Genomic DNA, 16,130 nt, shown 5'->3' with positions numbered 1-16,130 from the left:
ACCCCGAATTTATCAACAACCCCGAGCGTCCACCGATAATTCAATCAGTTTAGTGCAATTACAGCGGAATAGACAACGAAATCCACGACGGGGACGCTTTCAAATAAAATTCTTGTCTTTGAACATAACTTTCCGCGTTTCCCCGCCACTTGGCAAGGGAGCGAAACAAGTGTAGCACAATCGGAAGTGCAAGGACTGGGGAGAGAATTACGAAGCAAAGAGGGGTGAAACACCTTGGTCGATTACAGGTACCCTCGATAGAAATGGAAGAAAAAAGGGAATTCTATTATACGAATATGAGATTATTTTTGGGGAAATGGTGCACGAAATTGATTTAGTGACATACCGATGGGTTCCATTTTGAGTTATTGGCGGAGACTTTTGAAACACCATTAGAGCTGTTCCTCTCAAAACCTAACTCGATTTAAACTGGAACTGGATTATATTTGGAAGTGCTTAAATAACACACGGCAATTCACACCGAAATCGCTTCACAAAGAAATCATGCCGCGCGGATCCAGATACAATGTAATATTCCTTACATATGTATTTCCAAGTTCTTTTCTAGGTTGTACGTGAACAAAATGTGATATTAGAAAAATTTATAATTTTTCTGCTCGACAGGTCACGAACATGTTCCAGTTTCGGTATAATTGAGAAACTAGGGAATATGAGATGAGGTGCGGAATTGAGAGTCGTTACATTATGTTCTTACATCTGCTTTATTACGTTTACACGTGCGCGCTCTGTTATTTCACAAACTTCATCAGTTTTACGAAAATATTATCTTCAATTCAACAACAATGTCACTGCCAAGAAACTACACGTATTTGAACTTTCCATCATTAGTAAAAAATTCAACAAGGGCACAAGGTAAAGAGCAATTTAATACTCTCACCGAGGAGGGTTGTTTGATATTAATATTTGTACAGTTTCTCAACGTAACCTCAGAAACGATCTCCATAACACGGCAAATGTATGGCGTTCCTGTGCGTTTTATTGACACATCCAACTTCGTCTGAATTTTATCAAACCGCATTCATGAAATATGTCATAAGGCATGAAAAAATCTTAATAATCCTTTAAAAAGATACATGATTAAACAATTCCTACTGAAACTGAATATTGAAAAGAGCGTAGATGAAGCGGAAAGTTCTACCGGTAACAAAAGAAAAAAATCTTTAAGAATTTTAAATTTGACTGAAATTTCTTAAACACTTGAACCTCTTGTGACGTCAAAATTACAGTCTCTTGTTCGTTTACCCGTTTTTCTCTAATAAAAAATTTCATTTGAGATTTCTGTTACCTTTTATGCGCTTATTTTATATTTTTTCTATCGACCGAAAATTGTTCTGGCCGCTATAATGCCAAGGGACGAAAGGAACGAGTGAAATATTCATGAACCGCACAACCCGACTCTTCCATCCGACATCAAAATCCTTTATATCTAATGAATGTATTTTTTGTTTCAATGTCTTCTAATTCAATTCACCAGTACTTCGCTGAAAAAACAAACATCTTGGATGATTGTCCTAATTGATAAGAATTAAAAAAGATTTCATCACTGATGGGGGAATTTTGATTCACATTAATTTACAACAACAACTCTGTGTTTACCAAATTTATTTACCTCTGTAGTAACATCTTTTTAGCACGTTTTACGTTTTCAAAGCTTTATTATTAATTAACAACGACTTTGTTTAGTTTATTAGGTGCACTTCCGTTTAATTAACCTCTGTTTGAGGAAAACGTGGAGGTATTTTAATCAATTCAGTTATCGATCGAAATCTGAAATTCGGTTCAAATTTCAATAATCTCTGGATTAATTTTAAAGTTTCGGGGATGACGAGGATTCGTCGTTGGAAGTTTTTAATTTTGAAAGTTTCCCATTCATGTTGCCACTAACGACGTCTGTTAATTCTTGGTTAAACTTCATAGAATATGCATTTGAAAAACCGTTTCCTTTTAATATAATCCCCCTTATATAACAATTTCAATAGAAAAGACGATGGCAGTAATGCTCAGTATAGCGACGAATTTTAATGAGGATAAAACTGTAAGTAATTAGGAGTGGGCTAAATGAAACGTGGGGCTTTTTAACACCCATCCGTGCAAATTATGCCATCCTGAAAGCATATGACGTCGCTGTAAAGCCCCTCTAATTGCAAAAGCTCCTATTCTCAGCTACTTAACTAATTTGTTTACAAGCTAAAGAACACTTTATGTTGAAAATATACGGTTGCTAGTCGAAACGAATGAACTGAGAGCTTTACACAAACTCATCGCTTCTAATAAATCAAACGATGTTAAGCTCCAGGAAATAAACCATCGCAAGGCCGTCGAGCTTTCTTCGCCAAATCAGTTTTCAATTAAACCCTACCTGAAATAAGTGACATAATTTAATTTGTTGTGTGCTTCCATCGAGGGGCTTAATTCAGATAATGGACACTCTGACAAGGGTGGTCTCCAGACTTACTTGCAAATGCACTGCTGCGTTTACCGTCATCCTGGAAAGTGCCGACCCGCTTGGGAATTTCCGGTGAGGACTCCTCCAAGCATATAACTTCACGTAACAAAGAACACGAGTGGATTGCGCTATTCATGTCCTATCTCTTGTAAATATTTAAAAGACGTGCTAAACTGCATGGCTGTCCTTTATCGTCCGTATTCGCGCTGATTTCTTTGAATTGTCATCTTGTTAGATGATTTACGACGTCTCGAACACGTTCTAATATGTGCCTCTAAAAAAAGCAATAAAATATCCACGACGGATTTCAATTCGAGGGAAATAAATAAAGTTATACGGCGTTACGGGAAATGAGAATAGAGTATACATTATTTTTATTGCAGAAAAAAGGTAAAATATCGACCCTTTTATGTTTTACTTTTTTTATTGTTATAGCCAAGTGTGATATATAAAATAAGTTACTGGGACGTTTTAAATGTCACGAGAGCAAGTTGTGGTCCGACTGGACAATCCAAAATGTTCCGCAACCGATTTCATTTGTCTAAAGTGGAATCAGAAATACCCACTTATTAGAACAAACACTATTTTAGTGACCCGAACAGTGGAAATCTGTCAAAACAAACCAAAGGAGTGATTCAGCTACTTCTCGGGAAATTATCAATTCATGAAATATGATTTTTTTGCGACAAATTCTTTCTTCTGTGGTAGAGACCCAATATTAATAAAATTAGCATTTTCTCTGAACCTAACCTCGATTTCATAAACCAAACTAAAATTCCTCAGCGTGCTCAGTGTTTACATTTTCACCTATTTTGATCACGTTTCTGTTTACTAGTATGTACCCACTCGTATAATAAAATGTCTAAAACAATTCCCATCAAAATGGCATTTGGATCTATAAAGCGTGTCTCCCTGTTGTTTTCACTTTCAACTAATGGTTCTAACCTCAAAATTCTCAAGACGCAAACTTTGCATAAATTCAGGTAACGACGTCTTTTTACGAATATACACGTGACGTGACGTGAATTAATTTTTAGACATACGTTATTTCTCTAAAACTGATTGACCTTAGTACTTAATGATAAAATAAATACCTAGGCAAGACTACACTACACGATAATAGATATGGAGATGGCATTATTTGACGAAGCTTCCAGAATGATTCCCTAAAATAAAAAAAAACCTAAATCAGTAAAAAAAATGAATACTGATCTTGAAAGGTTATTATAAGCTTATACTATCCCACCTCCACCCGGCGGCACGGCAATTTTGCCGGAGTACATACACTATTACGGATAATACTATCAAGTAATAGTGCAGTGCTTATCAACATAATTACCGGCGTCTCGCCTCCGCATTTTGACTTTGTTGTGTATTATGTTCTGTGTCAATGTTAAGGAATTTCCTCACGATGTGACATGAGTATAATAATATACCTTTTTGAATTTCAACCACCAATGTGTTCTCTAAGTCAAAAATTTTTAAATTTTTAAAAAGAGATTGCGGTACTATTCCCGTTGCTGAAATTATAAATGGTAAAATCGAAATTTTTTCTAAACACCAAAGATTTCTCATAGCAACGGAGAGTTCTAAATATTTATTAATTTTTGTATTATATGTCTGTGTTATATTGTGTGAATTTGGAACAGCTATATCTAAAAGATATGCTTGCTTTTGTTGTTTATTTAAAATAATAATGTCTGGTCTGTTATGCTGAATGTGAATGTCAGTTAAAACTGTGCGATCAAAATATAATTTGTAATTGTCATTTTCTAAACAACTTTCTGGTTTATAAATGTAATGTGGTTGTGCATCCTTTAATAAATTGAATTTAACTGCTAAATTCATGTGTATAATTTTTGCGAATATATCATGACGTTTTTTATATTCGCTTTGAGCCAAAACGGTGCAAGAAGAAATGATGTGTTCAATGGTTTCCCCTTCAGTTCCGCAAATCCTACATTTATCAATGATCGATTGTAAACCGCATATGTGTTTTTTATAATTTCTTGTATTTATAGCACGATCTTGTGTTGCAAATATAAAACCCTCAGTCTCAGGATGAATATTTGATTTTTTAAGCCATGCATGAGAAGCTTGAATATTAATTTCTGGCTGTTCTAGCTCTTTAAAATATCTCCCATGTAAAGACTTTTGTTTTATATTTGCTATAGTGTCAGGTATATTTGGCTCAACAATCTCTGAAATTATATTATCACTTAAATTTAAAGGTGTGTAACCTTTATCCGCTGAAACCAAACCATTAAAAAAAGTGTTATCACGAGCTCTATTGAGAAAATAATTTTTTAGTGAAGCAATTTGATTGTGTTGTAGCTTATTATTATTATTTTAATATTAATGAGTATTTGCAAGACGACGCCATCATTGTGAATTGAGCGTACTTTCAAGCTTCTTAATTTGACTTTTTATATTGTGTCTTAATTATAATATTATCGCATCCCCGCATTTTAACTGACATCGTATATTTTTAATGACAGATTATGAAGAGGACATCTTTTACTGTATACGTCTCTACAAGTGATAAGTTACAAGGATAGTTTTTCAGATACTTATTTTATTCTAACGTTTAAAAATTGAACATATTTATCATTTTATCAATTAGATAGTATAGTTAGATATATTAGATATCAATTAAATTTGATTAAAATGAACAACAATGAGAAAACATTTACTTAATACCTAATTATGCATTTTGAAATTCTAACAAAAACCATTTTTTTTTCTTGTTTGTTATTATTAATACCATAATTAATGATATTCTGTCCTGTTTAGACCTTGACTCCTTTATTCATTTGTTTTCGTTCTTCCAATAAGGTTAACTTAACTTTTCTAATCGATAAAATTATTTAATGTGTTAAGCATCAAAGTCAAATATCTCACAAACTTTTCTTTGCAACTTATCACTTTTTACACAGGCATACTAAAAAAATATCCTCTTTCATTAAATTCATGGTGATTAAAAATACACGGTGTGATTTAAAATTTTGGAGTAAGGACTGGAAGCGGAATTATAACGTGACATCTATACTAAATTACGTCCCCGTATTTGCCAACTCACATTCTAAAATTTTAAATTTGTAATTTTAAAGACACCGGAAATGAATCCACGACGAACTTTTCATGAGGACTCCCGGTTTATGTGTTTTTTATTTTGACATGCTATGTAAATTTGCAATTCATAGCGAATGTATATTATTTTTATTAAATTTACAAAAATTATTGTTGTTTTGGCATGACAATGAAGCCTTATTTCTACTAAAATGCTACGCCACTGCAGCTGTTAAGTAAATTTCAGAAATTCATGCTATTCAAATTTGTTCTGCTCCAGCTGTTTGCATAGTTTTACACTTTCGACCTTTTTTAGATGCTCGTGATACAAAATCTTAATGTAAGATTTTTATTTGATCCAAATATCTTGTACATTATTTAGGATATTCTCTAGCTATTGAATGTATTGGAATAGAATAAAATCGCTACAAGCCAAACAATACATCAACTTTATTGTTCATCCCATCTAGACTCAATATACTCTGATATTGATAATCTCAATCTTATCATATTGAACATAAATCCCGAATGATGACTGAAATAAATGTCGTCGTGGTAAAAAATATATGCGATCCCTTTACCGCGGTTTCATAACTGCAGCCACTCGGTGATCAATAAAGTGACATTTTTAAATCAAACCGTGACATACTAGTAAAACCTGTTTTAATTAATGTTCATGTAAAATTTATTAGCGACCAAACACATCACATCACAAATTTTCAAATTGCAACTGTTGCAAGACGAATGTTTCTGGATCGTACGTATAAATTGGCTCCCTGATAGGCTCGACATTTTCATATTTAAGCTGTGCTGTATACTCCATGTTTTGCGGATCGTCCCTAGCCAAATAAACAACCCTTTGGAGTAGGCCTCCTGGATGATAAATATAATAAACAGCTTCCTCCCTCAGATCCTCCACCTCAGTAGCTCCAGTCAATTTATCTTGAGCCACATCATTTTCTCGATCTTTAATTTGCTCCGATGCACGTTCGGTGGTAGCTTCGGCAGTCTCAGTTGTTGACTCATCTCGCGACGCTGGGTCATACTCAGTCTGAGGCACTTGTTTATCTGAAACGCTCCCCTGATAATACACAGTGGCGTATTTTGAACTGAAAATGGGCTGCGGGGGCAGAGCCGCCACCCCTACAACGACTGCACAAATTATCGCGACAAATTTCATGTTTGTTTTCACACTGTCGCAATCCGCTGTATTTTTCAATTATATATACTAAAATAACTGACTTTATCATTGATAATTGTCAATATGTTTCGGTCGAGGAAAATATTACGGCATTGACCCATTGATTGGCCGTTTGCGCGTTGCATAATTTACCATTGTTTGGCTTTGTAAATTATACCGAAAAGGTGTAACACGCGTGAGACAAGGATCGAATACGCACTGTTAGAATAATAATTTTTAATCGAGTCGTTTATATGCAAGGCTTGTTCGATTGCTGTCTAGCCCTCTTATTTATTATTTTATAAAATGCAAAGCCCCTGATGTTGATGGAATTGTTTGATTTATAAGGAATGCTTGTCAATTTTACATATAATTAAAAACTAGTTCAACACCCTGAGTGCATGTCAGAATCGCTAATACATCAGCTACAAACTGTTGATGATAAAATAGTATTGCTGACAATATTTTATATTAATATTTAAGAAACAGATACTCCTGAGGTACTGTTTTTTTTTTTCATATTTCTTTCATGATTTCGAACTGAACAGATTTACAAAATAATAATTACTCAATTTAAAATTCAAAAGAGGTATTCGGGCAAACAAATAAACGCACCAATTCTTTCCTTCGCCAATAACAATTTGTTTGGATCGTTGGTTTTAACGTAAACTCTGGAAATCGTTAATGATGCTGAAAATCTAACATTGGGAAATTTCGCGTGAATGGTGAAAAATTGCGTAAATTTTTATTACCCTTATAAAATTAAATAACCTAACGTAATACGCAAGGATAATGTTTACCTAACGTTTTTTCACTCAATTCTAGACTTGTTTTTTCATGATATTGAAATTTGAGCGGAGATATTGATTCGTGGGTTAATGGAATTGAAGTCTTTGCTGTTTCATATACATGAACAACATAAATAAATAACAAATTACACTGTAGTCAGACATTTCAATGATGCACCTGGGTATCTGCTGGCTGAGGTGTCCCAGAGGAAATCAGGAATCCAACGAAGCAAAGGAAACAAATAAATTGGGCATTATTCACATTTAAAAAATTGTAGAATTTCATTAAATATCTAGTTGCCAAAATATACTTTACGGAGGACAAAAGCTAATTGATTTAATATACAAAACAAATAATACTGTCGTGCCAACATACCGTGCGATCGAAAATAAAAAAAATCGAAAGGGCCGTGATTAATACGCTTCAGTTGGCAACACGTAAAAATTTAATTCAAATGTCATTACAATAGTAACTGTCATAATTAATTATTGACTATTAAAATTTGCTATTACAAAATGTTCACTTTAGAGCAAAAAATTTTCATTGTGCAGTGTTACTTCACAAATGGAGAAAGACTTGAGAACGGCGAATGGTCTTATTCGACACCTCAAATAAACAAAAATTAAATTACCCTTTAAATCCGGCCCACAAGCTGTCCGCGCCGTCCTCAATGGTACAATTCCCGAATTAATGCAAGTAATTACTGATGCCTGCAATTTAACTGATGTCCCGACTTTGCAAAGGTCATTTGAAAACATGAAGCGAAGAGTAACATCATGTTTTAAATCTCATTGTTTCATTACACTAGGTGAGGAAATTCTTTTACAACTGACAGGTCACACATAATTCGCACCTTTACGAAAATCAAGATTTCAACGTTCTCAAAATCACTAACCTAACTTTTAAGACTGGCATCTGATAATTGAAATCTTAACGAATCGCCAACTGAAATTTTTGGTCACAACCAACTCTATTTTTTTTTTCTATCTCACGGTATTTACATATGTACAAAAACGCCGGCAGCTGTAATCCAAAAGATAAAAAAGCAGCTTTGTGAAAGTGATCCTTTCTAATAAATTAGTGAAGTAGTACCTTCAATAAGGACAAGTTAAAAGAATAAGAGAAATAAGATACAATATTTAAACCAAAAATAAAAAATATCAGACAAAACTTTTTTGAAACAACAAGGAAGTAATTGGAATAAGGAAAATAAACAATAGTAGAATAATAATAAGCTTGTTTAATTGTTTCGTTTGTTAATTGATTTCGTTATCGTGGATGCGTAATCTATATTAATTATTCTGCGTTCTAGTGAAAATGTTACACATGTATTGTCGTGGTATTTGTAATTCATGAGGCCGCTTCATCCTTTACGTGACATCTCGTTCTTATATTGAAGCGTTGCCAAGATATACCCCAACGAAATAATTTCAGGCCAATGTCATCTGAAACTTCGCAAATTATGAATAATCAATACCCATAACCGCCTATAAATACCTAGTAGGACAATACAGAAGTCAAGCAGTCTTCTTCACTTTCTAGAATCAACAACATGAAACTCCTTGTGGTAGTTCTGCTCGTCGGCACGGTCTGCGCCGATTACCGTTTCTACAACCCAAGATACCCTGTCGACAACCGAGAACAGGACGGTCCTTACCAACCCTCAGGATGGAGGCCCTCCGGTCCACCCTTCGCTTTGCCGGCGAGACAACAACTGCCCCGTCAGGAATACGGACCTCCGCCTCAAACTTACGGCACTCCATCACAAGAATATGGACCGCCAGAAGCTACGACAACCGAATCCCAAGAGTCTACTACGACGGAAGCGCCCACGACCACCACCGAAAATGTCCAAGAGGCCGAACAACTCAGTGATTCAAACCGAGAAAATGAAGTGAGGGAAAATGAGAAATTGACCGAGGAGAATTCTGCGGTCACTCAACAAGGAATTTATTATATCTATCATCCGAGTGGGTTATTGCAGAGGGTTATTTATATGACTAGGGATGATACCGGGAATATGGCCTACAGTGCTCAACTTAAGTACGAAAATGTTGAGCCCATTCGAGAACCGATTTACACCTACGACCCCAAGACTTTCGCTTTCAAGCAGCTGCAGATATAAGACAGATGTATTACGACAATAAAGTGGTTTTATTTATGGCATAATTTATTGTTGATTTATCTAATTTATTTGTTGAAAAATTAAAAATAAAAATGTTGTGAAGTAAAAATCTACAAAAAAATAAATAATACAGTTTTTCTACTCCTATTAGGTAATACTGTAATTATTAAAGTGTTTTTCATTGGATAACAGGATTCATTACCCACGGCCTGTTGAATAATATGTAATATCAAAACTCACTGCAAGTATCATAGCAAATAGTTTATGAAGTACAATCGCAAATTTTAATGCTACGGTATTGAGTATACAAAGTAATAATTTTAAAACGTCAATTTCAAACGTCAGTTTCAGTTTGTCTAATAATGAAATTTATTTATTAATTTCTATTCATAGTAAAAATATAGTATTCTATTCGCGGATAATGCCTATTACTCGCTCGGTCGAATTACGCCACTCGCCTGCGGCTCGTGAGACAAAATCATCCTCACGAGTAATAGCCATCATTATCTGCTCATTGAATAATACACTATTTCATTAAATGTCATGTCTATTTAAATTACATTTTCTATGAAAACCCCCTTTCTATTGTAAACAAACAGAGTAAATTTGCCAACAGAGTATAAACCCAATATCTTATTTTGTTCAATTAAAAAGTAGGCAAGGCAATTCCTTGGAAAGCACTATTTTTTATATTATCCATTTATTTTTGTTTAACTCACACGACACCCGCGCCGGAATTTGTGCATTCAGCGTTATACACACATTCAATTATTGACAGAATATTAACTTCCTTGACTTTTTTTTTTGAGCGGGGAAGAATTAGAACCGTTTTCGTATTTTCTACGTCGTAAGTAAGATTTCATGAATTTGCTAAAAACTCGTACCTATAAATATTTATTATCCCACTTCTTGGCAAACAAAGCATTTCTGCTTCAGATTTATTACCAATAAAATAAAGTTAATTTCTTATATTCTAATATTCCTGGAATTGATTATCCTTTTATAGCCGGGTCATTTTTGTCAAAATGCGATTTTTATCGCCCACCAAATTCCCTTACAGCCCACAAATCCAAAAACAATTTAAAACTCATCAAAGCGATTTTTATTGAATGCAAATGTGACGAACAAAATCATGGTTGTAATCTGGTTAAAACCAGCGTTTTAGGGTCGTACGTAAAAATAGGTGCCTTAATGGGTTCCACATCTTCGTACTTCACTTGAGCGGTGTAAGCCCTAGATTTTGCATCTTTCTTTGTTGAATACACAACTTTCTGGAGCTGACCAGTGGGATGGTAAATGTAGTAGACACCTCTTTCGCCCGCTTTGGTCAGTCTACCACTTGTCTCCGTCGTATTCACCAGCTCGGAATCAGATTCTGTGGTCGTTGGAATTTCGGTGGTGGTCCCTTCGCGCTCAGCCTCCGTGGTAGTTTCTTGCGGCGGCGGTCCATATTCTTGAGATGGAGGTCCGTATTCTTGCGGAGGTGGTCCGTAAACTGTATGAGGCACTTGTTGTCTCTGGAACCTCGTGTTAAACCTGGGTTTAACTGCAGAGACTGCAACGATGCAAACGAATGCAACTACTATGAACTTCATTTTGAGTTTGACTGCAGTTGGGGTAATTAGCGGCGCTTATATACCTATTGGATGGTTATGAAAATATGAAGAGTTTCTTCACTTGTACTCCTTAAATTGTAAAGACATACGAAACAGCAGCTATTAAGGTGTCCAACCGAAATTAATTGAAGGACATGCTGCGAGCTGAATTTTAATCATTGAGTTACTTGATTTCGCAGTAGTATTATTAATTTTGGGCGAATTTATGTGAGCATCCGTTTTATTTGTTCGGTGTTGGGGAGGTTTTTGGTAATTAAGTTAAGGCTGACAGGTTGTTAATCGTTAATTTTGCTTAGCACACAATTTTGTTATTACGGAGAATAATTTCGTATTTGCATGAAAATTGTGTTGCTCCTTTAAGTTGGAACGTTTGTCTCGGTAATATTCCTATTTGCATTCAAAATATACGCGTGCTCTATTGTTTTATGCAATATAGCTGAATTCCTCGATGGAAATCTAATTTAATATTGTCTGCCATTGAAATGTATTTAAGGCACGGTTCAAGAACAATTATGTATTATTGCAACCCGCTTGTACAATCTCGATTTAGATGGCAGAGGTACAGACAACATAACAACAACGAGGGAGATATTATCATTATTGTATTGAGTGGTGCTCGACAACCTCGCCTCAAATTCAGGATTATCACACGCAGGAGGTAATGTTACCATTATTTCTACATGATCCAAGAGGTATTAAATGAAGCAAAAATAACTAGAAAAAAATTAAGGAAAAAATAGCTATTTTTAACACAAGTGAGCAAAGTAGTGCATTTAATCACGAGTATGGAAGTTAGGCATTTGAGCCGATGGCGAGGATCTTTCATTACAACATATTTGGGACCCTCTATCTTTGCTCACTAGTGAGAAAATATTTTTTCCTCACTGGTGATTCAATTGCCATATTCGCTCACTATTTTCAGTGAGCAAAGACCACTGAAATTCAATAATCACGGAAAAAAGCTTTTTCATCTTTCAACACAATTTGGCAATGAATCAATTTTGATATAATCTGAAATGGCATAAAACGAAAAAGTAAAATATTTTCATCGACAGCTACGGCAGACGTGCCTTTGCACCCGACCCCGAAGATCTTGACGATTTGCCTGTAAACTTGGGGCAAACTCTTAACACCCCTAATACATCATTTCGCCGATATTCACATGCGAATTATTAATATGACCATAATTTACGACGTGTCATCATAAATCCAGAAGGAGTATTCGACGTGACACGATGAGGTTCTCGACACGCAGGTTAGCGGTTGCGGCGGTTTCAGACGTTACACAGACTCCCCGTGCTCGAGGGTGTTGCGCTAAAGCCCCAATTACATCCCCATTATTAATTATTGCCAGGATGTATGGAACGGTCCGATGGACCCTCTCGTCGAAAGTTGATGCAGACTAAGCTGCCTCATTAGTTCATTATGTGGGTGAAAACTTGCCACAGTCTCATGTTCCACTAGATAAACTCCAACGTTCCACCGTTAGCCCTCCAAACCTGATGTGCATCGGAAAATGTATTAATAAATTAACAACGCTGAGAGACTTTCACCCTCACCTGGAGCACTCTTGCAATTCGCCGGTGGACGATAATAAATTTGTTTAGGAGATTTGAGATGTATGCAAATGGGCTTTTAAGCCGGAGTGGGTTCTCTAATATGTAATGCCCACCTGTAAACGACTCTTTATGCAAATGCTTTTTAATAATCGTTAGGAGAAGAGGAGCACACCTTGTAGAATATTTAAGCAAACACGTATAAATTAAGGAACATAAATTACAGAAATCCCACATCTGACACGCTTAGTTATCTGATCGTGTTTAATTACATTTAATTAGAGATAATCTACTTAATGGAGTTAGTTTTTATTTAATTACTTGATAGTTGAACCGTATAGCACACCGATCGGTTACATTATGTAGGAGCTTAAAGCTCTGATGTAACTAATCCATCTACACTATGTATTTGTTGGAAATTAATTAATTCAGTAGCTATGTTTAATTGTATACATGGTTTTGCTAAACTTTAATAAGATTTGACACAAATAGTCATTAGATAAACACAGTTTATCTAATTAAATTAATTCAAATGTAATAAAACCAAAACGACACACTCATGTTGTAACACGTTTAATTTTCCAAATTTTATAACAATAAGGTTGTAGCTTTCTTTAAAAATTTCATCAATTTATTTTTAGTTACATATTCATTAAACTCCTTCCTTAAACTCCAACCACCAGAATTTATAAAGAGATTTGTAACTTTGCTTCAAAACAAGTCTCTAGAAGGCATTTAATATTCATAACAAATTGTATTTTTGTAAATGTGTACACTGAGCGTTTTATTATTTATCCAATTTAAGCAATTTCTTTTGAACTTAATTTAAATGAATAAGTTTCCGTGCAAGATTTAATTAAACGATTCTTTTACAATGTGTCGATTTAAAAAAGCTCAAAGGCATTTATTAAATACAAGAGTCATTCGAGGACCATTGAATCTTGTATAAAATTCTTTTCATCTAAATTCCATTTGTGGGTGTTTGGATTTTTTCCATTAAGCTCGTGCAAAACTGTAATTTCTGATTACGTCACATAAAAGAAAAATGTCATTTTGAGGGTTTTTTAATAATACAACACAATGAGAAATCTTGCTTACAATCGCTCTTTTATCAAACACCACTGTAACATCATTTTTCGAAAGCTTTCCAAATGTCGTCATCTAAATTTGAATATCCGCAAATTTGAACTAAATTATCAACAGAAATCAATTCGCTTGTCCCTTAATTGAAGACGGAAGGAATTGGCGAACCGTTTGCCCATGCAAATTGCACTTCTCTCTTCAACCGGCTCGATTTATTCCTCGTTTATTTGGGTGATAATTAATCAAACTACTTTCATCCCCAAATGGCACACTTGCAATTTTGAATGGACCACTTTTGCTGGGACCACCCCCGCAGTGCGTAAATTTATTCACAGCTGATAAACTGCGTGATATGTTTCGGTACGTAATTATTTTACTTAATTTAAGAGCAAGTTCTTGCCGTTATGGTCTGCCACGAAACCCGGGGTCGCAGTTGAGGGAGGTTGTTTAATTAAAGTTTTTGCTTTCAAAATGAAATTATATACGAATTAGACCGGCAACCCTTACAGTTTCGACGAAACAATTAAACATATATCTAGGACGGACTGCTGGTTTATACGTATAGGGGTAGGTAAAGGCGAGAGAAAAAATAAAGACCTGAAATTATATAAAATGGCACCACCATTTCAAAGCTTTTATACAGGCGACACGTCGATCTCATGACAGATGGGGTAGGAAAACATCTGCCTATTCACACAGAACTCTCACCCTGATCGTCCGATATCAGGAAATATTTCCAACAAGACGTATTTTTATGGTATTCTTTTGTACTAAAATTGTTTATTTGCAAATTTTGTCCAAATAGAAACATTTAGAAATGAATCGAGATTTGTCATCGTCTGACACGTTCGCCAAAGTGCTGATGGTAAATGATCACCCAATAAAAAAAATATTTCGCGTTTACAACTTACGGCAAGAATGACGAAAGAACAGTGGAACGTTTCCCCCAACTTCTTCCTCTTTCTCTCATTACGTACCTGAAAAAAAGCATTCAATTTACATTCTCTGGAAATGAGTTTTTTCTATGCACGTTTTCTGGGGCTAATGTTTAATGGGGCCACTTCTAAGCTGCTTTTAACAATATTTTTAATAAGATGGGTTTTACGACAGTAGTAGCTGGTTTACAAAAAATTTCCATACGTTTCTTAAATCAAGTGGATTTTTTAGAGTTTTTTTTGCGTATTATCTTTCCGACAATACACCCCCACGAACCATGAAAAGAAATTTATAAAGTAAACACGCAACGTCTAATCATAAACAGTACCCTTTAAAGTAAATAAAAAATCTGCAGAAGACATGCTAATAATTAAAAACAGCGCAAAATCTAGAGTCTGTAGGGAATTTGTTTGTTATTTTTGAAAGCCAAATTTTTTCTTACGAAAACATACACCTGACACAACTCTAATCTCCATTGGTAATGAGAACAAAAAGGTGTACAATAAGCAAAAACTCCTCAATATGAAAATTTGTTGACTTTTTCTCTGTGTTGAAAGTATTTTAACCAGTATTAATAAACGCGATTAAATGAAAATAGTAGAGAAAAACTCGGAGATTATTAATATTCCTAGCAGCAGTGAGGAAAATTAAGATTGCGTGTTATGCTTTCTGAAAGGTTCCTTAGAAATCTAGGGCATTATCTTTTGCCTCCGACACAAATGTTAGATGTTTCTCTGCCTAACGATGGCTAACAATAAATACATTGTTATCTCAAAAATAATTGCAACAATATGCAAATAATCGAGGAAAAGTAATTACCTGCTGTTGTAAAAGCAAAACATTTACACCTATCTAGGCGAATAGCTTAATTACACGAAAACGAGAAGGTAATAATGTGGATTAGAACGCATTTGCATATCGCTAAGGTCATCTAAAATATAATTGTATTCATGAAGGAAATGCATATTTTAAACACAATAAGGAAGGAAAATTTTTCGAACTACGACTCTTCCTACAGGAAAATAAAAAGACTAGTTTGACTTGTATCGATTTGACAAACATCTCTTTATAAATGCTAAAGAAAAGTTCAACTTGTGATATTCAAGCTAAATAGATCAAAAGCTCGAACGCTACAAAAGGGCGACAATTTTTAATACGCGAAGTGTCGGCACCACCAAAACATTACGTATTAACGAGTTCGTTAGTCGAGGGGGATGTTTCCTGACAGTGACGTAGGTAGAGAACCCCATCACTCAATTAGGATTCTTCCAAGGACATTGATCAATTTTTTAGCAGGAAAGGATCTAAT

The 16,130-nt window shown here is 34.8% G+C and overlaps 2 protein-coding genes across 5 annotated transcripts in view; one reads left to right on the top strand and one right to left on the bottom strand.

The window, feature by feature from the left end:
- The window catches only part of gogo (golden goal), a 63,793-nt gene that overhangs the window by 26,718 nt on the left and 20,945 nt on the right, over nucleotides 1-16,130 (bottom strand). The window lies entirely within an intron of this gene.
- LOC138134815 (uncharacterized) lies at nucleotides 9,008-9,740 on the top strand. The gene has a single exon (XM_069053344.1). It carries the CDS (start codon nucleotides 9,058-9,060, stop codon nucleotides 9,628-9,630), a length of 573 nt encoding a protein of 190 aa, XP_068909445.1. The 5' UTR covers nucleotides 9,008-9,057; the 3' UTR covers nucleotides 9,631-9,740.

This window comes from Tenebrio molitor, chromosome 7 (assembly GCF_963966145.1).
Source record: "Tenebrio molitor chromosome 7, icTenMoli1.1, whole genome shotgun sequence".
NCBI lineage: Eukaryota > Metazoa > Arthropoda > Insecta > Coleoptera > Tenebrionidae > Tenebrio > Tenebrio molitor.
The sequence above is the reverse complement of the archived record's forward strand: the minus strand, read 5'-3'. Positions and strand labels throughout refer to the sequence as shown.

Excerpts from the sequence above, each read along its gene's own strand:
- LOC138134815 (XM_069053344.1), top strand. The coding sequence starts at position 9,058 with ATGAAACTCCTTGTGGTAGTTCTGCTCGTCGGCACGGTCTGCGCCGAT.